This window comes from Elephantulus edwardii, unplaced genomic scaffold, assembly GCF_000299155.1.
Source record: "Elephantulus edwardii isolate Elephantulus edwardi_28Jun2011 unplaced genomic scaffold, EleEdw1.0 scaffold00048, whole genome shotgun sequence".
In the NCBI taxonomy this organism is placed as follows: Eukaryota; Metazoa; Chordata; class Mammalia; order Macroscelidea; family Macroscelididae; genus Elephantulus; species Elephantulus edwardii.
In genome coordinates this window covers 3,177,287-3,201,298 of record NW_006399798.1, presented here as the reverse complement: position 1 = coordinate 3,201,298, position 24,012 = coordinate 3,177,287, and the positions used below count along the sequence as shown (strand labels likewise).

At 59.7% G+C, this 24,012-nt stretch overlaps 1 protein-coding gene across 1 annotated transcript; it reads right to left on the bottom strand.

The window, feature by feature from the left end:
- Positions 1-255: 255 nt before the first annotated feature.
- RBFOX3 (RNA binding protein, fox-1 homolog (C. elegans) 3) lies at positions 256-23,617 on the bottom strand. Its single transcript, XM_006886338.1, has 11 exons — positions 23,396-23,617; positions 17,887-18,024; positions 15,859-15,912; positions 15,180-15,272; positions 13,672-13,732; positions 9,346-9,399; positions 8,536-8,668; positions 7,949-7,988; positions 6,763-6,821; positions 5,876-5,954; positions 256-390 (listed from the first exon to the last, which is right to left on the bottom strand). The coding sequence occupies exons 1-11, from the start codon at positions 23,615-23,617 to the stop codon at positions 256-258; spliced, it is 1,068 nt and encodes a 355-aa protein (XP_006886400.1).
- Between the last annotated feature and the right edge of the window lie 395 nt (positions 23,618-24,012).

The following is a 24,012-nucleotide window of genomic DNA, read 5'->3' as shown; positions in this document are numbered from 1 at the left end:
TAGGCTTTCTGGGGCTTACTTGCTGACCAGGAGAGGGTACCTCATGCAGGTCTTTCTGCTAACTCCAGCCCAAGTCCACCCTCCTTCCAGTCTGTTTTTGGTGGGGCTTTGAGATTTTTAAAATATGAGTGAAAGGGAACCATAACCAGAAGGGGGAAAAGTATAGGTCAGTCCCTGCGAGGAACCTGATTCTCCTACTGGAAAGCAAGTGTAACATTTGAGTTGCACAGCGATCAAAGCTCTGGACCAACACAATCAGACACGGGTGCCTGGCTCAAAGAGGGCGGCAGACTCCGTTTCTGCGTGTCTGTGGCCCGCTCGTCCTGCCAGTGGTTCGGTCTCCTGCATCCGCTCCTGGAAGGGCTCGCCATGCTCCCTCACGTCTCCCATCTAGGGCTTGGACTCCGCATCTTTGTGATCTGGTTACTGTTCCACTTCTCCCAAATTTAAAGAATTTGAATCTGTCCTAGTGTCATTATCAACCATGGCTGAGTCGATTCAGAGCCCTGGTTTTCTGTCCTGATAAGTCCTGGATCTCCCTGAAGCCGGGGGACTGCCACCCCTCCCCGGCAGCCCTTATTTCATGGAGACTTTGAAAAGTGCTGGTCCCCCAAATATTTTACGCAGAAGAGGGAATTTATAGTGGCAATTATTTTCTCACAGTCTGGTGAGCAAGCAATTACAAGGCAGGGGTTAGCAGTGCATGGCGTGTGGCAGAAACACACACCCCAGCTCCTGAGAGCTTGGTCCCCAGGCCCACCAACAGAAAGTCTTGAGGGCAGGGAACAGATAGGCGGCATTTAAATCCCCGCCCTTCTCTAGGGTTATCTGGTGGCTTGAGAAACAGAGAACTCAGCTCTGGCTAAGGGGCCTGGCTGGTTCCATTTCTGGGTCCTGCCTCTGCAGCCCACTGGGGCTTAGATTTTTCCAGCTTTCAGCTTGAGGTCAGCCACCTCGGCCTGGTCCTCCACCTCACCACTGCACCCCAGCTTCGGTGGGGCAATGCAGGCCACCGCCTAACCTCCCTGGGGTATGAGGTCAAGAAGGAGGGTTGCTGAAGTGGGTTTGCCTTCAGTGCTGCCCCTTGGGAGGGCTTTAGGGCCATGGCGAGGGAACAGTTAACCTCAGAGAGAGGGCCATGCAGCCTTTCTTGCCTGTGGGCACCAGCCATTGGACCACAGGCGTTGCCATTCCTCCCAGGCCCCACTGGGTCGACCACACTGTGGGTGGGGGCTCTGACTCCCAAGGGTTGCACCCCATTTGAGGGAGGGGAGTCCCCCTTTGTGCTTGCCCTGGGACTATGTGGAGGGAATGGTTAACTCTCCCTGCCTCAGGCATGGGGGTCTCCAATGCACGTTTTTGCTATCTGGTTTGGAGGCAGACCCCCTGGGTGGCCTCCATCCCCTGGATGCAGGAGCCGCCCAACTTAGAGAGTCATCCTGGTTTGAAGAAAGAAATCTTTATTAATAACCTTAATAATAACACTGCTGATTGGAACGACCACACCTGGGAAGCATACAGAATGGTAAGAAAGGGCGCCGGGCGGCTCCCGTCCTGGGGGCACTGGGAGGGGGGGCAGAGCTGCTGCAGAAAAGGGTCCGGCCAGTGTGTGGCCGGGAGCTGCCAGAGGCGGGCGAGTCTATGTACATGGGAATAGAAAAGGATCTCGGTCGTAGCTTCGGGAGCTGATGCCGGCGTAGAAAGTGAGGTGTCCCTCTCACGGTCACGTTCACGGACAGCGGGCCGCGCTGGGAGCTGCAGATGTGTGTGGATTATTGGGTTTTTCCCTCGCCTCCCCTCCCTCTGTTGCCCCTGCACCTCGCACCTCTCCTCTGTGACCCATCTGCCCACCCACGGGGACTGAAGGCTTCTCTCCCTCTCTGGAGCCCTGGCCATCCAGCGGGGAGATGGCCACAGCCAAGCTGCACCCCCCTTGCAGGATAGGGTCACCCAAGCCTTCTCCTCCCATGTGGGTACCCCATGCTCTGGGGCGCCGGCTCTGGTCTATAGCACCGAGATGCCTACCCCAGCCCTGCGTTGCCTTGGCCCTCAACCTTCCTGCTCTGGGCCTGGCAGGGCTGGGCTGAGCCCCGGGCCTCCCTGCGCAGGGCGGGCCCCATCCCCTCTCCCAGGGCTACTTCCAAGAAGGAAATGACCACTGGGCCCCACCTTCCAGGCCTCAGTCCTCCCTGGCCTTCCATTCTGCATAGGAGCAGTGGCCTGAGCCCCCAGTTCTGGCCTAATGTCAGCTCTTGTGCAGGGCCGGCGCCCACTCCAGGGCCACCCACTGGACAGCTGCCCTCTGGGAACCTGCGACCCCAACGGGACAGGATCAGGACCCCAGGCACAGGTTGGCACTGGGATGAGACACGGGGGCTGGACGCTGGCCCACGCAGAGCTCCCACATACGACAAGCTGCCCTGTTGCACACCCCACCTCAGCTCCTCTCCTTGGCCTCCACACAGCTGGCCACACCTCTGTAAGGCCCACACTGGACGGGGCCGAGGCCCCAGAAAGGAAGACTTGATAGAAAATGGGCCCACGCCCTTCCAACTCTCCACTGCTGCCGGGATGGACAGGGGCTTCGGCCGGCGGGGCAGGGGGGCTGGCGGCCGGGCGCCTCTCTCCATCCGGCGGGTGGCACAGTGCCTCCTGCAGGCGGCGCTCCGTCGGCGCTGCTCTCTGTGGATGCCTCTTGGATTGGCTGGCTGGCTGCTTGCTTGGATTGTAACATCTTTTTTTATTTTTTATTTTGTTTTTGTGGGGTTTTTTTGTGTGTGTTGTTTTGTGAATTTTTTTTGTTTTTTTGTTTTTGTTTTTGCCCTTCACGGTCCAAGGAGGAGACGGAGGAAGTTTTCACTACAACAGAAACAAAAGGAAACTTGTGGTTTCACAAAAGCCACGGCCTGGGGGGGGGGGGGGGGGACTCGGCCCCGGGCAGGCTGGGCCCGGGGCCCGGGGGGGGCGGGCGACTCGGCCCTGGGCAGGCTGGACACGTGGCCAGCGAGTGGGGCTGTGGGGCTGGCCACCACCCTGCGCCCACCACCCCGCTGTACCAGGGAAGGCTATGTTCAAGGCAGGCTCCCACCCTCCAGGGTCTGGTGTGTTAGGGGTGGTGTGGTGGGCGTAGCTGAGGGTCAAGTGGGGATGCAGAAGTGGGTAGAGCTGGGCCTAGCTGTGAGGGCAAGGTGGTGGACACTGGCCTTCAGCTCTGAGGACCCTCCCAGACCTCTCTGCCTTGATGGAGAGTAGGAGAGGAGGGGCAGGCTCCAACTGGCAGCGCCCCCATTGAGGGGCATCGTGTCCCCACTGGCAGGGGAGCCCTCAGTGTTTGTGTATTTTGGGGAGGGGATGCCCACCGCCCCTCTGCCTTGCAGTGGAGCTGGAGGGACCCTGGCCAGCTTGGTGGACTCTTCCCCAGGGGACTCACAGCTCTCCAGGGGACCCCACGGATTGCTTTAAGGACCTTGAGGCCCAGCACTGGGGGTGGTCCTGTGGGACCACCAGGGAAGGTCCTTATCCACCGAGTTTCTCCTTCCCTTGCACCTGTCCAAAGCCCTTCTGGACAAGCGTAGGGGTCAGGACGTGTTACTGGAGCACCCCGTCCTCACCTCATGGCCCTGGCCCTCTAGGTGGTGACTGGGAGAGGGAGCTGTTGGGACACTCAGGCCCTGCTCCTTGGTGGCTGGGAGGATCCTGGGCCGAGGAGGAGCCCCCCACACCCCATGTGCACAGCAGAGGCAAAGCATCGCTGGCTGGTCGGTCTTCACCGTCCACTCTGCTCTCTCCCAACCCCCCGCCCCCAATCTGTGACAACTTTCACAGGAAACATCAATAAAAAGGCTTCAGCTGAACAAGAGGCCAGGAGGTCCATGGGCCTGGTTAGTGGGTGTAGACTGGACACGGCCACTGGCAGGAGACTTGGCACAAGGCTCCTGACACTAGGGGCAAGGCTGTATCATGCTGAGGGCTGCGTGGGGGTGGCATCCTAGGGATGGGCAGAGACGAGCCCAGGCCAGGCTGAGCCTCCTCTGTAGCTCTGTGGACCCTAGGTCCTGACCCATGAGAGTGGCCACTGCCCCTCACATCTGGCTGGCCTTCCACTGAGTCCTGGACATACCATACCTGGGCACATGGGGGCCACAGGGCCAGAGACACACACACCCCGTGGGTGAGGTGGGGTGGACAGAAGAAGCCCTAAGGGTCTAGGGTCGAGGGTCAGTGCAGGGTGGGGCTGACTGGGAGGGACGCACTGCCTCCTGGAGCTGGGGTGTGTGTAAAAGGCATCAGAGAGGATGCTGCTAGGGGCTGGGTCTCTTACTAGTAGGGGGCAAAGCAGCTGTACCCTACTCGACCGAGGCCTGCCTGCAACATCAAAGATGGAATAGACAGTCAGTGAGCCTCAGGTCAAAGCCAGGCGAAACGAAAAAGGAAGAAATCCGAAAGAGAAATGGCTCTATCTGCCTGCTTCTTATCACAAGGGGACGAGCATGGGACTGGGCTGGCCGCCACAGGGACCAGGTCTGTGAGGCCCTAGAACTGCTTCTGATCGGGTGGTCTCGGTGGGAAGGTGGTACTCTGGGCTGCTGGCCAACAGTCCTGCTGGCGATGAGCTCTAGAGTCCTCTGGGGCCACTCCTCTGCACTGGAGTCCAGGGGCCAGTCTAGGGCAGGCCTGGGTGTGGGCAGGACTATTCCTCCATGGGGCCAAGTCAGTTCACCAAGCCCAGCCCAAGGGACTCACAATGGGGGTTCCAACTTTCCTGGTCCAGCCTCTGTGGCCTCCTGCTTGCAGGACAGGCCTGAAGGGGGCTCCTCCTCTCTCTCCTGCCCCTGGGGAGTCTCCCCTATTTAGGAAACACCCCAGAATCTCCCACTCTATTAGTTTCTCATTGAAAGAAAAAGGAACTGTAATTGGAAAAACTGAGAGGAGAAGGAAAATCTTATAAAAATACAAAGTGAACAGACAGACCAGGTGCCCTGTGGGTAATAGCACCTTCCTCCAGGAGCTGCGCGGAGATGCAGGGCGGCCCCGATGCAGACTCTGCCCATACCCCAGGGCTGCCAAGGAGCACGCCAAAACTCCAGGAAAGGGCCAACAATCGAAGCCTGGGCAGACAGAGGTGCGCACAGGCTCTGGACCCCCTCGTGCCCTGCCCCCTAGATGTTTCCATCTTTGATGCTGGATCAAGCTAACTGAAAACCAGTGTGGCCCTGGTGGGGGTGGGGGCGTGCAGGGAGGCATGGGCACTGGAAGGAGATTCTCGGGTGCAGAGTGAGCTGGGCTGTATGTGTCCACAGCTGGCAACGCGCGCGCGCGCACACACACACACACACACACACACACACATGCTGGTCCACACCCCTCTGGCAGTGGGTACCCCCTCCTCTATCATGATGCTATCTACACAACAACCTGCCCCTCAAGGCTGGGGTCAAGTTCCCCTTCCCCACAGAAGTGTCTGACTGGCTCAGTCCAGAAGGACTGTGAGTGCTGGGTGAGGAAGCGTGGGCAGGGCACAGAATGGAGTGACCAGAACAAGACAGGCATGGACAGTGGCTCAGACACCCCCAGATCATCAACAGGAGGACGTGTGACTATGAGTGTGTCTTCTTGCTGTGAGAATGGGGTGTAGGGCAGGGCCTTAAGTCTGGGGTTTCAGAACACAGGTTCCAGGACACATCCCTGAACCAGCCCATTTCTTACCCTAATCTTCCTTAAATGGCACAAATGGGCAGCCTTAGCCTTGGCCTTGGGTGGAAAGCTGGTGTCCGAGGCATCACGCAGGATTTAGGGCAGAGGTCTGAGCTCCTCTGACAGCCGTGCCCCTCCCCAGCCACGCCAGGCCCCCTCCCCTGACCGGCCTCCTCCTTACCATGGTTCCAATGCTGTAGGTGGCTGCAGGGCCGACCGTGTGATGATAGGGGTCAGCGGCCGCATACACTCTGCCGTAACTGGGAAGAATATGGGGGGCAGCAGGAAGGTGGGTGAGGGGCATCAGCAGCTTCCCTGCCCCTCCCCCAGTGTGGCCCCCACTCGGGCTTCCCCAATCTGGCCAGTGTGGAAGGCAATGCTGGGTGCAGGCAGTGTACTGAGAGCCACAGGGCGGGACAGAGGGGAGCCCTGACAGCTGGACTGGGGAAGACAGACCACAGGGTCAGAGGGGGCAGAGCTGTCCCCTCAGTGACCCTCCTCAGCCCAGTTTATCACATCAGCTCTTCAGAGGAGGGCCTCAGCTGGACTCAGCGTGAAGCAAGAGGCTGCAGGGAGGGTGTGTGGGAGGGTCCCTTGGCCACGGGTAGAAGGCCCCGCAGTGCCCAGGCCTATGCAAGCACTGACTTTAGGATGGCCCATCTCATGGCCCCGCACAGGAACTGGGGTTCCCCAGGAGGAAGGCGTGGCCACTTCACAGGCATGCTCTGGGGCTTACAGCTGAGTGGACAGCCAGCCGCTTTTGGGGCATCCCCTGGCTGGCCTCCTCCGATCCCCAGGAGTGCTCCTCAGGACCCTTTTGTGGGCCTTGGTGGTAATGGAGGGTCATTTCAGGCCGTAAGGGCTGGCACTTGGCTCCATCTACAGCCCGGGGGCTGGGGGGCCCAGTCACCCACATTCCTTCAGGCTGACCAGGTGTGACTGAAGAAGGTGGGACCCACAAGGTCAGGGCCTCCAAACCCACATACTTGCTCCTCTGCCTCTGATCAGGTGAGACTTCTACCACCTTCCTGCCCGCACCCCCCAGTACCCCAAGTCACCGAGCCTCACCTGTCACTGTAAGCGGCGGCTGCCGCGGGCTGAGCATATCTGTAGGCTGCATAGCCTCCCTGTAGGAGAGGGACAGGAAGGGACAGCACTTAGTGAGGCTCAGCCCAGGGGCCTGGTGAGGAGAGAGACCACTCTGTGGACCATTTGCTCCTGGCCTGGGGGCTTAGAGCTGCCGACCAAGTTCAAAAGTTTCAAAGTGAGGTGGGTGTGGGGAGCGGGGGAAGGGATGGAAGTGCCTGGAAACCTCGTTCATTCACGTATCCACGTGTGCACGCAACACATACTGCAGTTCAAGGCTCACGTGACACTGCTCGCAGGAGGGGACTGCCACCCAGCCAGCGTCCCCGACTCTGGAGCTGACGGGACTAGGGAAGCCACTGGAGGGACACTGGCTCTGGTATCCTGGTCCTGGACGAGCTTGCGGTGGTTGGATTACAGGACTGAGTGGGGGGGGCAGTCACAGGAGAGCCCCATCTGAGGAAGCCTCACCTGGGAAGTCCTCACCCCAAGAGGTGTGAGGACCCCGGATCCACACAGCCTGCTGCCCAGGGCAACCCCTCCTGGCCCTCTCGGGGCCTCTGCAGGACTGGTCATGGGGTGCCCATGGAGCTCACCCACTGACCCAAGATCCCTCCTAGTGGCTTGGAAAGTCCTTTCTCCCACAGAGAAGGCACCTCGTAGTGTTTGGTCTGAGGCCTGCTGGGAGCTCTTTGAGTACCCCTTTGGCTACTCTTGTTGGTTTTTTAAAAAGATTTATTATTTTGTGTGTGTCAAGTCGGATCTGACTAGTACAAGAGGAAACTGTCCCTTCTCTAGCAGAGCATCTGGTGGATTCAAACCGCACACCTCTGGGATTGCAGTAGAGCTTCTTGCCACTAGGCCACCAAGCTCTCCTCTGTTGGCTACTCTTGTGAGGTCCAAACCACTGGTCAGTGGTCACAGAGTGGAGTCCAACACCTGGGAGCCCATGTGCATCAGAGCAGAGCCATGCTCCCTTCAGGGCTGAACACTGAGGAGATGACCAGGCTTTTCCTATGTGGCACCTCTGGGTGGCATGACCAGGGACTTCCTGCTCAGACCCCCAGATCTTCAGAGGTTGGAGGTGGTGCTCCAAGGACCCGCCCCTCCAGTTTGGGGGTGGTGGGGTGGACCCCTGGGCCCTCCCTCCCTCCCGGGCTCCACTTACGTAAATCTCAGCACCGTAGAAGCCGTCCTGATACACGACCCTGGAAGCAAACGGACAAGAGAGTGGGGGGAAGGCTGGAGAGGCGGGGTGGGCCGGCTCCGGCGTCTGCTGGGGGCGGGGGCACGGGGCCAGCCCGGCCCACGAGACGGGCATTTTAATAAACCTGTGCTCCAGGGCCCTGTTCAATAGAGCAACACCCTTGCTGGTCAGCTCCTTCGGCCATGATCCCCCAGGTCCGGGGCCCCAGCCTCGCTGCCCCTATGACCACCCCTGCAGCTGCTGCCCCATCCTGTGGGGGAGGACACTGCGCCCTGGGGTGACTGCCCTCACCTGGCCCTGACCACCCCGGGACCCCCAAGAAACAGACCAACAAGGGCTGAGAGAAGCCGAGCTGCTGGGCCAGAGTGGACCTGGCCCCACCTAAGTGTCACGTGGCGGGGTGGAGGGGGGCCCAAGAGGGGGAGGTGGCTGCAGTGAGTCCCTTCCAGGCCCTAGACCTTCTGGAAAGGCTCCCCGCCCCCACCCTCCCGGGATCTGTCTCTGTGCCCCCTACCTGTGCCCCCCCCCGGGACACCCCAGGTACTCACGCTCCGTATGTTGGGATGGGGGGCGGGGGTGGCGCAGCCCGAAAGGTGTTATACACGGCCCGGCCCCGGCCCCGGAGGTGCGCGCCCCGGTAGGCAACCGCGGTGCCCGTAGTGGGGTAGGGGAACCCCGTAACTGCAGGGACGAGAGCCCAGAGTGTGACAGCCGCACCAGGCCAGCCACACCTGTCTTCTCCTCTCACCTGCCCAGGTGATGCCTACTGCCTCTCACCTGGCCCCACCTCCCACCAGACCGCACCTTCTACAGACACTAGAATCTGGTCCTGCCCCGACAGACCTGACCCTATCGCCTGGTCCCGCCCTCACCGGGCCTGACCCTCCCACTTGGCCCCGCCCCCAGGTGGCCACACCTCACAGCAGACCCTCCCTTGGCAACAGTCTCATGACAGCCTGTATGGCCAACCCTAAAGCCGGTGGTTCGAATCCACCAGCTACTTTGTGGAAGAAAGATGGGCAGTTTCCTCCCCTGGATTTAAAGCCTCAGAAAACCCGCTGGAGGGTTGGCTAGGAGTCAGTTTCCAATCATTGGCGGGCTTGTAATACCCAGCCAGCTTGGGACCACCAGCCCTTAAAACAGAAGAAAACGAAAACAATCCCAGGCACACTGCCATCTAGTCGTTTCCGAGTGACCTGAAAGGCAGAGCGGACCAGCCCCCCAGGGGTTCCAAGGCCCTGCTCTCCAGGGACCACACTGCCTCCTCTTCCCCCCAAGGAGGGGACACTGAGTCCCACCCAGCTCTGGTTAGAAGCCCAACGCTTTAAGCACTGCACCAGCAGGCTTCCAGCCCTTACCTGCATAGAATTCAGGCCCGTAGACTGCGCCCACCACTGGGTTTAACTTCCACCCTAGGACAGAAGTGAAGCCGTCAATCTCTCCCCACCCTTCAGCCTTCTCTGCCTCCCCTGCCAGGGAGTGGGCACTCTGGAGGGGTGGCCTCCACACCAGCAGATAGAGCCCCTCCTGCCATGGGCAGGGGGAGCCATGCACTGGCACAAACCAGATCCCTTCCCCAGGCTGCTGTCATGGTTGATAATGGACACAGGCCACACTGACCCAGTCTTCTGGGTGCTTTCCAAATTAGCCCTTCTCCAGCCAGAGACACCAGGCGTACCAGCTCAGGGCATGTGCCTCCGCAGAGAAGGGGGTGGGAGTACTAGAAGCTGTACATCCGCTGTGATACCTGGTCCTTAACGGGACAGCTCTAATGCCCGCTGTATTACAAAGGAGGATTAAAGACAACAAATGGTTCGTGCCAGAGGGCACCGGGATGACTGTGCAGCGCTCACAAAAGCCTGGCATGGTTCCTGGGGCCTTGACGGCCACCCTCAGCTTCTACCAGTTGCTGGTTCACAGTTCACAGGCTGGTGAACAGTGCTGAGTCCCTAACTTGGCATTCGGCGTGTGTTTCCTCTGATCGCCTCTGTACCCATGGTCCTGGTGTGTGACTCTGGAGCTGGACAAGAATCCCCATCAATGACTGGGAACTTGTCCTCTGGGCAGAACGCGGCCATGGAGTCACTGGCCGGCCAGGCTGCACCCGCGCGGAGCCGCTGTGTTCTCAGCTGCTTTGCCTGCGTGTGGAGGGTGCACAACGGCGCAGGAAGACGGAAAGGGAACTGATGTCTTTGAACTGTGGTGCTGGTGGAGAATGGGGACTGTCCATGGACTGCCAACCAGCAAACCAGTCCTGGAAGGGCAGGCAGGGTGCTCGTAAGAAGGAAGGACTGTGTGACTGTCCCCCGTCTTCGGGCATGTCATCACGATGGGCCAGTCTTTGGAAAACGACATGGAGCTTGGAAAGGTGGTGAACTGGCCAAAAGGAGGCGGACCCTCAATGCAATGAATGACCACAGCGGTGAGCTCACTGAGCGTGGCAGAGCCCGTGGGGATGGAGTGGACAGGGCCAGGTTTCACTCTGCTGTTCACAGAGTCTGCAGGAGCCACAGTTGACTCTCTGGCTCTCTGGCATCTGCGTGAGACTTGGGCAGGAAACGCCAGAACCAAAGCTTTTGATGAAAGAGCTTCTGAAGCCTTTAGTCCCAATGCAGCAAAGTGAGGAGAAAAAGCTCCCTGCACAGAGGGGGTCAAGGTCCCTACAGGTGCGGAGGGCCTCCGCTGCCCCGAGGCCGTGCAGGACGGATGGACAGCTCTGGACAAACCTTCCTGACGCTCACATTCAGAAACCAACTAGGCCGTGCAGGACGGATGGACAGCTCTGGACAAACCTTCCTGACGCTCACATTCAGAAACCAACTAGGCCGTGCAGGACGGATGGACAGCTCTGGACAAACCTTCCTGACGCTCACATTCAGAAACCAACTCCAGCTGTCTCCCTCCCACCAGCAGCAGCACCACTGAAGCCTGACTCTCCAGTGTCAACGGAAGCCGTCATCACGTTCCCTCGTGGAGCACGACTGTGACATCTCACTCATCGTGTTTCTCCTTTTCCAGCTGAGCTGTTCTGGGAATGCTCCTGGGACGCTGTCCTGCAGCCCTGCACGTGATCACACATGCTGGCCAGAGTCTGACCCCATCGCCACTCCTCAGAAGGTGCAATGCTGCCCACGTGAAGATCTGTTGTTATCAGACACTGGCGACCTGATCGGACTCACAGCGGCCTCGTGTGCCCCAGAAAGGGGCACGGCACGGCCTGGCACCAGCCTCCCCGTCGTTGCGGTGTGTGGGGCTCCTGTTACCCACAGTGCCTCGATCCACCTTGTTGAGGGCCTTTCTCTTTCTTGCCAGGCAGATCCAGGTTACCGAACTCGACGTCCCCAAGGGCTGGTGGCTCCTCTTAACATGCCTGGTGTGCGTGCGACAAAGTCCTACCACCTGTGCCTCCTAGGACCCTTCTCACTGACCTTCCACGGCGTGTTTGTTCTTTTGACAGTCCATGGGGTATGCGGTGCTTTGTCAACACCGCAGCTCCAAGAATCTCCACCTACTCCGAACAACACTGCTGAAGACAATTAGCCCCAGTGCCTGGCCCAGCAGGCCCGAGCGCCTCACCTTAAACGGTTTCATAGAGTTTTGGATGGTAGGAACCAGACACTGTAGAAAAGGAGCGAGGTGTCTGCCTGCTGGTCCCTCCCCAAGGCCCGCCCCCCCCCCCCAGAAAGCCAGGCAGGTGGTAGATTTGACCCCTGCCAGAGCTCTGGCCATGTGCCAGCCTCAGACCTGGGTATGATGGGGAGGACGGGAAGGCACGTGCTGCCACCGGGCCCCACTGCAGGCTGCCTGCTCTGTCCACTGCCTGATCATGGGGTCAGGTAAGAAAATGGGGTACCTCTGGTCAGCTCGTCCCCACCAGAGGATCAAATGCCAAAGCGTATGTCCAAGGGAGACCTGTTCAGTCTGTTCAAACATTGCCATATTTAAGGGGTTCAGCTTGAGAGAAAGGATATCAGTTTAAAGACTAAGGTGCACCCGATCCAAGTCATGGTGTTTTCTTTTTTTTTTTAAATTTTATTACTTTGTGTGTGTCTGTACCGTCAAATCAGATCTGACAGGTACAGGAGGGGACTGCCCCTCCTTTTCCGGCAGAGCATCTGGTGGATTTGAACCACATACCTCTGGGATTGCAGTGCAGCTTCTTGCCACTAGGCCATGGTATTGTCAATTGGCATCTGAAAGTTGGACGAGGAAGAAGGAAAACTAAAGAACTGATGCCTCTGAATTGTGGTGCCGGCAGAGTAGTGCATATACCGTGGACCGTGAAAAGAACAAGTCTGTCCTGGAGGAAGTACAATCGGTTGTTCCCTAGAGGCAAGGATAGTGAAACTCGAGCTCACACACTTTGGGGGTGCTGTTAAGAGCGGCCAGCCCATGGCAAAAGGCATCTTGCTGGGAAAGGTGAAGGGTCCGAGAAGAGACAGACTGTGGAGAGAAAGGGCTGACCCCGTGACTGGAGCGATGCTGGGGCCTGTCAGAGAGGAGGGTGCAGGCCACGAAGGTCAAGCTCTGTTGTGCACAGGGTTGCTGGGAGTTAGTCAACTTGATGGGCCTAACAACAATAACAACTTGAGAAGCTGTGGGAAGGAACATTCTGGAAAAGATGCCCAACATACTGTCAGCTCCATGCAAGCTTCACCTTCGAAGAACGGCCACCGGCTTCCAGATAGCTCTGTCCACCAGTGCGAGCATGTTAGGGGGCAGGGGTCATCCAGCCGGTCACAACCAGCCTCCTTCAAGTCAACTCAGGCCTGCTGCGAGCCTGTGTGCTGAGCAAAGGGGCCCCCAGTGGCTGGGCAGAGTCACGTCCCACAGCACCCCAGTGGTCAAGAGGAGCCACACCACATAGTGCCCTCTGGATGAGATCCTGAAGGCGGATTTCCAGGCCTTTCTTCTGAAGTGCTTCAGGGTGGACATCCACCTCTAGCCTTTCAGTGAGACACTGAGTGTCAGCTGAGTGCACCCCGAGACTGAGGGACCAGGAAGGAGGCATTCTTCCCGTTTCCAGAGCCTGAGGGAAGTCTTCCTTTTCACCACTGTCCTGCTCATGCCCTAGGTAGCCTACATCTCAGGCCCGTGCATGGCACTCAGGGACACCAGGTCCTTTCCTGAAAGGTGGGAAGCACTGTCCTGTTTGCAGATGAGAGGACTGAGCCCCGGAGGAGTCCCAGGGGAGCCAGAGGCTAAAAGTTGACTGCACTCGCCTTCCTGGCTATAAGCCAGCACAGCTTCTGACCCCAGCATCCACCAACAGGAGTCCACGGAGAAAGAGATCAAGGTCAAGGATGCCTTTTGGTTTTCTGTTCCATAGCCACAGCTGTGACCTCTCTGGGTACTGAGGAGCCCCAAGGCAGGACAAATCCACTATGAGTACGCGGAAAGTAGCCTCAGCTATCCTCTGCTCCAGGTACGGCTGGGATATTAGGGAGGGGGTCCCATCTCTCCCGACCTGGTGCAGGCTGGGACATGAGGGGGTGTCCTATTTCCCCTGACCAGGAGAAGACTGGAACATGAAGGGAGCCCCAACTCCCCTGATCAGGTGCAGGCTGGGACATAAAGAAGTTCCCTATCTCTTCTGGTCAGGTATAGGCTGGGACATGAAGCAAGGTGACCAGGTGCAGGTTGGGACATGAAGGAGGGACAATCATGTGTGACAGGGCTCTTACCATTGGTGTAGGGGTTCACTGTCTTCTTATTGGTCATGACGCGGGCCGTGGCGTTATTGACCTGCACAGAGAGATGGTGCGAATGAGGGTACCTTTACCTTCCTTCCCTGCTGCTATCCCTCTACTGGTCACCATGGAGGGGTGGAAAATTCCAGAAAGGCCTCTGCTACCCAGCCTGGCTCCATGGTCTGCCACCTGGGTCTCCGCCTAGTGTCCTTCTCCCACGAAGTCTTGGCTATATACCCCCTGTTGGTCAACACCCACCCAGACATCCGACCCCTGATTTTCAGCAGAAGCCTTTATATCCAGCTCTGCTGGCATTGCTCACTGGAAGTGAGCTCGGCCTCTCCCGGGACGGTGGAGGACCTGGTGGGTCTTCCCATGCCCTCAGTCTGGCTAACAGGCTGTCCAGGAGCCAGCTCTCACAGGATGCAGGTGGCTTTCACTCCTGTGGGTGCGCCCCACTTCCCAGAGGCAAGTCCTCCACTGCTGTGCACTCAGAAAGCATGCTGGGGGAGCCCTGAGGGGACTATTTTCAGACACCCGAGAAGAGAGCCAGAGAGCTCTGGTGGTGGTGTCTACAAGGAGTGGGACTGCTGGCCCCAAGGCTGAGCCACTTTGATGGTTCAAATCCACCAGTGACCACAAGGAAGGAAGATACACCATCTCTTCCCGTGGGATTTACAGACTCGGGAGGGGCAGCTCTGATGACAATGAGAGAGTCCACGAGGGGAGACCTGGTCTGTGCACTTGAGGGCAGTTGAGGCCAGGCAGATGCAGAGGGGCGCAGGAGGGAGGGATGAGAGCACAAGTGTGGACCGCGCTGTAGCCTACGTCCACGATCTGTCCAGCAGGCCCTGGGCTGAAGCCTCAGGTGACCGGTCATCTGGTGCTGGGCTGAAGCCTGGGTCCACCATTTGGTCGGCTGCCCCTGCACCAGCTGCTGAGCTGTCCTCCCCTCCAGCCACCTACTGCCCTGCTGTGGTGGGCCAGCGCTGGCTAGCCCTGGGCCCAGGATGCACCTGCCCTCTGGGACGTGGGCCTCTGAGCAGGGAAGGGGGACACTCGATGGCCCGGACACTAGCTGTTGCTGCTCCCACCTTACCTGGCCCAGAGTGGGAGCTGGGAAAACTCGGGGTACTGGGCAGTGAAGGGGGCCAGGGGCGGCCGGCTGGAGACAGACTAGTCTCAGAAGTTGGCAGTGCCTCAAGCCAATTTCTGGGCCCTCTCAGTGCAGGGCACCTGGCGTGGAGGCTCCTGGTGAGCACAGGGGTACAGGGTCAGGTGCATCCCTCACCTCCTTCCCTCTCTGCAGAGGAGGAGACCACTTCATGATTTGACACCTTGTCCCACGTGGGGTGGTGGGTGAGGGCTCGGCTGAGACAGGACGTGGGTGGACACATCCCTAGTGACCCTTCCCATCCACCCCCCATGCCTTGCTCCCCAGGAGACCTGGCCTGGCCCTGAGGGTCAGGGTGGTGTGGGGAGCCCTTCGCGTATCTGAGCACCTCGATTTTCCGGCCCTCTACGATGGTCCCGTTGAGCTTCTCCCGGGCTCGGTCAGCGTCCGAGCTAGTTTCAAAAGTTACAAACCCAAAGCCCTGTGTGTGGAAGGACAGACAGAGAAAGAGATGAGCGGAGGACAAAGAGGGAGGCGTGGGGTGGGGGGCAGGCACAGGAGGGAGACAGAGAGAGGAGAGGGGGACAGAGCTCTGCCCTGGTGCCGGCTCAACGCAGGGGACAGTGAGCCCAGCCGCTGACCACCAGCCACTCGAGGGGACAGCAGGAGCTACCCGAGTCCCTTACCTGGACACCAGACCTCTGGGGGTTCAGGACCCCCCAGGAGCACACTTTCACCCCAGGAGCTGGCACTGCCGGGCGTGTCTACACCTGACACTCCCCTGGCCACCCACCACCCAGCGTCTCCCAGGCTGGTTCCAGCGTCCCAGGCTGGCGGGCAGAGGGGGACCCCCGGCCTGGGCTCCAGGTGCAGGCTGAGGTCCTGGAAGGTCAGAGAAAGCCGTGCAGCGGCCACAACAGACAGCTGGGGAGGGGAGCGGGGGTACAAGCACCCGTGTCGCCAGGGTCCTCGGGTGGGCGCGAAGCTCCGGGAGGAGGAGACGCACATTTCACAGTTAGCCGGGTGGGCGGGGCCTACAGCCGCGGGCAGCCTCTCGCGGCACCCACCTTGGAGCCCCGCTCGTTAAAAATGATCTCCACGTCTAAAATTTTTCCGAATTGCTGCAGAGACAGAGAGGGCAGAGATTGGGGGCGGGTGAAAGACGGGGGGAGGGGGGAGGCAGGTGGGGTAGGGGAGGGCAGAGGTGGGAGGGGAGGAGGCAGGTGTTAAGAGGACAGAGGGACGGGGTGGGGTGCAGAAGGTGGGAGGTGGAGGGTGGGTAGCGGGCAGTGGGAGTTGGGAGCGAGCAGATGTTGGAGGTGGATAAGGGGGAGATGTGTGTGGGGGGCAATGGGAGATGTGGGGGAGCAGATGGGAGCGGGGAGGGTGGGAGGCAGAGCCAGAGATGGGGGACAGGGAAGGAGGCAGGTGAGGGAAGGAAATAGAGGGCCAGAGACAGGTGGGAGGGGATAAGCTTTAGGATAGTGTGGCACCCGCCCTTCCTGACCCACCCAGAGGTACGGTGGCAGGGGCGGAGGGTCCTGATGTAGGATGAGGGTGTCATCCGGGGGCCATCCCTCCCACCTCAGCCCTCTGGAAATGGGGAGGGCTTGTTCTTGGTCCCAGCCCCATCTACAGGAGACAGGACTCAGTTACAGGTAGGTGGTGGGAACCCTGAGACCTGACAACCCCCATTCACACTGAAGAGGGATGGTCCACAGGCAGGTCCACCATGAGTGGGGAGGGGATGAGGGCCATGTGGGGGTCCTGGAGGTCGGGGCCTCAGGCCAGGGTCCAGGCCTCGGAGAAAGCAGGAGGGGAGGGGCAGGACAGGGGGAGAGGGCCAGGGACAGTTGGGTGAGTCCTGTACCCTGGGCACTGAGACCAGAGCTGGGAAGGTGACAGTGACCTGGGCCCTTGGGTCGCAGGACCTGCCCGGCTCCCTCGCTGGCCCCGCCCTCCACACCGGACAGCAGATGCCCATCCTGTCCAGAGCCTGTGAGGACTCCAGGCCTTGTCACTGTCAGCCCCTCTTTCTGCAGTGTCTGAGGGCGGCAGGGACAGTGACCACATATCCCCTGTGCTGACTGAGTGGAGTGGGACAGCCCTGCCTACTGAGGGTCTGGACAGGGTCAGGGGCTGAGACCAGAGGGTCCTGATACCAGCTGCTCAGCAGGACCCTGGCAGCGTGGCTCAGGGGTATGGTGATGACCCCTGTCTGCCTTCAGTGCCTGTACCACCATCAGTCCCCTGGGCAGGCTTCTTAAGGTGCACATCGTGGACACCTGGGACTGGAAGGTGGGCCGTGCCTGGAGCAAGGCTCTGGGTGGGTGTGTGGCTCAACTATCTGGGGGCACCCTGGAGCCACATCCTGTTGGACTGAGAAATCCCACCTGGGGACAGCGAAGAGGTCTTGGAGTCTGAGACCTCCAGTGGGTGAACACAGACAGGAAAACGGATGTTGACCTTAGTGGTCAGGGCCCCCGCCAACTCTGTGGCACCCCGGACATGTGGGTGGAGACCCAGTCTGCTGTTTGTTGCTTTAGAACTTGGAATCCAGTAGGGAAACTGAAGCGAGGTCCCAAAATCCTGACACAAACACTGCATTTAGCAGCAATCTAGGGACCGTGGGAATATGGACAAGGGCCTCCACACCCTGCGCCCCTTTGCTGCTGCCTCTCATGCTGGTTCACCCTACCATGGAGCCAGAAGACCCAGGAGGGACCGAGTCCCTGGCCCAGGAACCCAGGAGGGTGGCATGCAGCTGGGGTGGGGCTAGAAGTCTGGGGCGCCCCTGAGATGGGTCCAGTGCTGCTTGGAGTCTGTCCAGAGAGAAGATCAGGAGAGCAGTAATTCAGTTTGTGGTGACCATGAAGCCCCTGCAGGCGGGAGGCAGGGCTGGGAGCAGGTGGGGGGCGGGGGTCTGGAGGCCGGGCTGACCAGGCCACGCTGAGCTTGAAGCTACCTCCCATCTCCCCCAAGTCCAGGCCAGAGTCCTGACTGGGGAGGGGGTGCTGGAGGGTCTGTTCCTCCCAGAAGGAGCAGGAAGCTCTGTGAAGAAGATGGGGACCCCAGGGTGTGGCAGGCACACTCACCCCGAACATTTGCCGCAGGTCGGGGTCCCTGAACCGGAAGGGGATGTTGGAGACGTGTAACCGCTTGGGCTGCTGCTTCTCTGAAGGGTCGCTGGGGTGCAGTGTCTGGCTGTCCGTCTGCGCTGCCTCATCTGTCTGCTGGGAGAGGGCCCGAGGTTGTGAGGTGTCGGGGCCTGGGTCCACGCCCCTTCCTGTTTTCCAGGTCCTGCCCATGCTTGCCACCAGAAGGACTAAAGCCAGGTGTCCCCAGACCACTGGACCCTCCTGTCACTCACTGAGGATCCCAGGAGACGGGTCCTGGCTGGGCCCTGGGTCCCTCTGTGCAGGCTGGGCTGAGACACATGCCCAGCCCGAGGCCATCAGGCCCTCCCCTCAGCTCCGAGGGGCCAGCCACTGGGCCTCATGTCCACACAGTCCCCTTGTTCTCTGTCCTGATGGCTTGGTGGCAGAAGTTCCTAATCTTCTAGGATTGACAAGCGGATCAAGACCTTAGAACCAACTGTGGGTGGTGGACACTGTCCAGGCCCAGGCTCCGCCACTGGGCCCCACTGGGCACCACTCAGACCTCATAGACCCCTCCTGCAGGGGGGGCTCCAGCCCAGTCCTTGCGGCCTCTCCCTGCTCTGGACGACAAGCTGGCTAGCAGACACGCCAAAAGGTGTATGTCCACAGCTCACCCATGTGTGTCCTACAGGCCTGGGCTGTGACCCTGGCTTGACACTGGCAGTGGCCCAACTGGGCTCAGCTGACCCCCAGAGCCAGAGAGAGAGAGACTTGAGGTGGGACTCTGATGAATCCCCCTTGAGTGCAAGACCTGGAAATGTTAGGCAGCCCAGTTCTACCAGCCCCTTTAATTGGTACCAGTAGACTTTGCAGGAGTTTGGGTGAGGTTTCCAGAGTGTGTGTGGGTCTCCCCACAGCAGTGAATGTCCACCAGGAGTCCAAGGCTGTCTACAGAGGAGAAGCTGGTGGATTCGAACTGCCTACCTTTCAACTGGTAACTCAACACGTGACACACAGGGAGAAGTCCATACCAGACCACCGTGCCAGGTGACTCTGCCGTCAGTCGGTCCCCTGCCCTTGACCAGACCCAGTGTGGCCTCCTCCCCTGGTGGGATCTGTGCAGGGATGGAGCTGGGCACAGTGAGCTCTCTAGACGGGGTCCCCTGAGAGGGGTCCTGGTACATATCAGCCTCATTAGGGAATACAGGTGGGAGTGGGCATGCAATGTTGGCCTCAGAGCAGCAGAGGGTGTCAGTCAGCCCAGCCGGGAGACCAGGACTGTGTGCGCTGACCCTCGCTCATCAGGAGGGGTCAGGAGACCCCCACATGTGGAGCGTGAGGCAGGGCCCCCAGCTGTGGGTGGTGAAGCCGGAGCTCAGGACCTATCCCAAAAGCAGGGCTGCAGTCCGCAGTTACCAGGATTAAAGACTTCCTTGTACACCTTGTACCCCACCCCAAAATCCTTCAAGAGGGAGCCATGGGGGTGACGGGGCTGGTGGGGGAATGCACACGGCAGGCTGAGAGCCCCCCTGTGTCCTCAGCTGTGGACAGAGGCCAATAAACGGGTTAGAGTTCTGTAAGGTCATAGGATGCGCTGAGGAAGGCCACTGAGCGAGCCGGCTGCTGGAGGGGACTAGGCTGTCCTGCCCCGTGGTCAGCGGTCCAGGCATTCCCTGGGCCCCTCCCTTCCCAATAATCAGCCGTCTTCGCCCGCAGTGCTTCAACGCTGGGTCATAGATGCAGCTCCCTCCACACCCCCCATCTCAGTAGCTTCTTCATTCTTTCCTTGTTTTTGTCATTGTGTCTGTCACACCACTCAAGGCTGGAGCTGGTCCCTGGCGGCCTGAGCTGTCCAGATGGTGGCCCTTCTCTGAGTAGCTGGCAGTCTGTCCCTGGGCCTCGCTGAGACCAATGCAGATGGGCTGGGCGAGCTGCCCTGGGACCTGGGGACCACTGTTCTAGGTCCTGGTGGACAAGGCCCCCCACTGAGGGACAGTGCTGCATTGTGGCAGACAATGACCTGGCTCTCAGAGACCTTTCCTGTGGTCTTCCACATCCAAGAGAAGGAGGGAATTCTATCAGGTCCCCACAAAGAGCCTCTGGACATGGCTGTGTCCACTCCACTGTGGCCGTCTTCCCCTAGAATCACCCATGGCGGGTGGGGAGACTGCCAGGGGAGGGTCTCTGGTGTGGCCCACATCTTCTACCAGGAACGCCTTCTTTACAAGCTGGACAGCGCTCGGGACGTGATACACGTTAGGTCCCTCTGTGGGCTCAGAGCGCAGGAGCCCAGCTGCCCTGCCGGCTCTGCCTCTGTCCCTGCAGCACGTCCCAGCTGGGTCCCGCGGTAGATTCCGTGGTGTCTGCATCTGATCGTTCTGCCCTCTCACTCACTCCAGCCACAGGCCACTCTGTCCCTTCTCTGAAACTCTTTGAGCCAAGAACACTCTTGTCAGCGACTTGAGCTCCTGGTGGGTCTGGCAAAGGCAGTGGTTGCTGGCCACAGGGGGTTGGGCTGAGAGGCCTGCAGGGTGATGGAGTGGGGTCTCTGACAGGACAGCACTGCTGATGGTCCCATGACTTGGATAGCCTGAGTGGAGTGGACACTGAAGGGTTATAGGCAGGACTTTGGTCAGAGAGCAGTATCCCAGGTCCTCAGGGGGCCGACACCCAGACTTGGCTTGCAGTGGGGTCCCTGGAGGGAGGGCAGGGTCCAGGGGCCCAAACAGAGCAGCACTCAGACTTCACCATGTGCTGAGCCAGCAAGTGAGCTGGACATGGGCCCCGGGTCAAGTGGCCTGCTGCCCCGTCCGGTCCCTAATCTTCACAGCAGGCTGCATGGAGTCGGCCGTGAGGAGGCGCTCATAGGCTGGGCAGGTCCTTGCAGAGATGGTGCCAGCCCATCTTCAGGTGGGATCTCAGCCGGATGGGGCCTGGGCCTCTGTGGTGGACAGCCCTCCAGGGTCAGAGTCGAAGGTCTCCAAGGGCAGCCGGCCCCTTGCCCACAGCTCCTGTCTTCGCGTCTTCCTCCAAGCGCCTCCATTTGCAGCCTCTCTCTGGTCCTGGGTCAGAACCCTCCTGGGTGTCCTGGGGAGAAGGGCTGCAGACCACGCTGTCCCCTCCTTAAAACTTGGGAACGGCCAGAAGAGGAGTGCAAGACCATTCTGTCCCCAGGCCGCGGGCCTCCTCCCTGTAGACACTCCAGCCTTTGACCTGGGCCTCACGACGGCGCTTGGCCTCTCGGTCACAGTATCAGCTTCCTCAGCCGCGGTGGCTCCGTCCTGGATCCTGTCCGAGGCCTGGACACTCACGTGTGCGGCCGATGTCCTTGCTATGTGGGAACGGCAGCCACCAGAGGGCAGCACCGGCCTCCCCTGAGCAGCTCAGCTCTGAGGACCCAGGGGTGCTGGGGGCCACCTGCCCAGTGGAGGAAGATGCGGTTTGTCCCAGCGTGGCGGCGCCGGTGGCCTCACCGGGTCTAGAAGGCCTCCAGATGTGTTTCTGTCCTTCTGTTCATCACTGTCTGTCTCCACATGGTGTCATGTGCCAGTCGGATCACACCATCATTCCTGCTTCTTCTCAGAACAGGTCCCCCTGTGGCCCCACGGGAGGCCCCTCGTCTGACCGTTAGGAGGTGCTCAGAGGTGTGACAGAGCCTCTGGCCACTCGCTCCATCAGAAGAAGAGGCTGTCTGCCACCACGTGGCCACGCAGCTCCTGTCACCTCTTTATTTTCTTTTTTTTTAAATTTTTCATTATTAAATTTTTTTAGTTTTAATGAACATTTACAGAGATTTTGGGTTTTCATTCATTCATTGTTGCACTGTTTTCTCCACCCTCCTCCCCAGTTCGTTCTTCTTTCCCCCCATGTCTGTTTTAATTGTCCAATTGCCACAGTGCTTGTCAAAGCCAGTTCTGATTAATCTCCTTTGTCAGTGTGTCCTTTGCCATTCCCTATCACTCCTCCCTGAGAGAGACTTCCCCCTGAGTCATAAGGAAAAGGGGATGGCGTATTCTCTTAGCTACTTCCTGCTGAAAAGGGACGCTGTGGGTTTCAGGGTGTCTTTATTTTCTAAACACCCAGCAACCAGCCCCGGCTCTGATGAACCAGGATGGGGAGCTGTCTTCCAGGCAGTGTGACCCACTCCCCTGTAGGATCCCGTGGGCCTTGCCTTCTCCTGTGGGGACCCCACGGTGTCAACGGGCATCCCGCTTCCTTAGGGACGGGATGCAAGAGTCCCAGCACCAGGCTTGGGGACAGGGCTCTGGACAAGAGGAAGGGCTGGGTGGGAGCTCTGTGAAGCCTCAGGCCAGCCTGGCATGACATGGGGATGCTGCGTGAGAGAATGACACTGAGTCCCAGGAGCCGCCAGGGTGGTGCCACGCCTGGGCAGTGCAGAGCGAGCTGGCCTCCTGCCCAGCGCCTGCCAGCGGTGCAGCCAGCTTCTGGGACAGAGCCAGCAGGGAGGGGGAGGCAGAGATGTGCAGAGAGGAGGGGAGGTGGGGGGATGAGGTGGTGCAGCTGAGATCTGGGGGGTGAGGTGGGGCTGGGCTGGCAGTGGGGCCCCGGGTGGGGCCTTCCTGAGAACCCACCCTGTCTGTCTGTCCATCCATCCTCAGGAGAGCTCTCTCCGCTGTCAGGAGATGTGGGGGAATCTGGGCTCAGCACTTTCCCTGAGCTACATTACAACCACATAATTGAAGCTATCTGATTGGAGGGCAGCCAAGCAGGTAGATTACAAGTGATTAGAAATGATAGGAGGCTTGCAACCGGAGAGGCTTTCGGGCTGGTCAGTCTCCTCTCACCAGCCCTCCGGCTTGCCCCGGACACCAGGTCCTGGTGGCTGGGTCCCTTTCTCCACTAACAGGTCACCAGGGGGCAGCTGAAGGCCACTCCTCACTCCCACATGAGGGGATGTGGACTCGATGCCTTTGAATTGTGATGCTGGTGAATGAAATGAAATACACCGTGACCGGCAGGACAAACAAAACTAAGAAGTGCAGCCAGGATGCTAACAGTCAGGGACGGTGGACTCTGTCCCGTGGACTTGGGGCATCTTATTGGGAGAGGCCGGGTCCTGGGGAAGGACACCGTCCTCTGCAAAGCGGAGGGCAATGAAGCCCCTCAGGAAGGCGGCCGGACACAGTTCAACCAGAGGCTTAAGCACATCAGAGGCCGTGAAGCTGGAGCAGGAGCAGGTGGGCCGTGTTCTGGGAGACGCAGCTGCTGGGAGTCACAGCTGATTCCACCGCATCTGACCTCTCTCACCTCTCAAGGAGGTGGGGGCAGTGGGTGACAGCGTCTCGGGGCAGGGGTCACCACCCAGCTCGCTGTGCCCAGCCTCCCTCGACCATTCTGGGCCTGGATAAGGAGGAGCTGAAAGGCAGGGGTGGACACACCATTCGGAGGAGAGGACCAGTGTGGACCAGCCCTCCAGGCACAACGTCCCAGCAGCGTCCGGCCCCCCACCTCCGGCGCCTGGCTGGCTGGGCCGCGGCGCCCTTACCGGCACGGTTTGTGTCCCTGCGATGGCCTGCGTGCTGGCGTCGGTGCCTGGCTGCTCTGGGTGGCTCTGTGCTGGCGTGAACAAGGCCATGCCGTGCTCAGGGGGCACCGGGGTCTGGCCCGAGTAGTCCTGTGCGGGGTGTGGCGGGGGTGGGGCGTACTCGGCGGGGATGCCATTCTGTGGTGGAGGGGGGTACTGGGCTGGGGGGTAGGGCTGGGCCATCGCTTCAGGGGGAGCCGTGGCGTCCTGATTGCCCTGCGGAGAGAGAGAGAGAGCCCTGATTAACATCCAGTCTTGACTCGGACATGGATGTCATCATCTCAAGTGACAGGGTTCTCCTCGAAGCTCCAGCTGACGGAGGTAGGACCTTACCTTAATGTGGGGAGGCCTCCACTGTGGGGCAAATGGAGCTGGAGGAGGTACTGGGGAGCCCCGCACAACTCAAGGTCCAGGAAGAAGACCAATTCTCAGACCTTGCGTATATAATGCAAAGTGGTTTCAAGAAAACTTACTGTTCTCCACAACCCTGAGACCAGAAAAACTAAATGGTGCCCTCCCAGCCCACCAGCTGCTTCAGGAGGGACCATGCCAGAAGGTCCTGGACACAGAAAAACGTG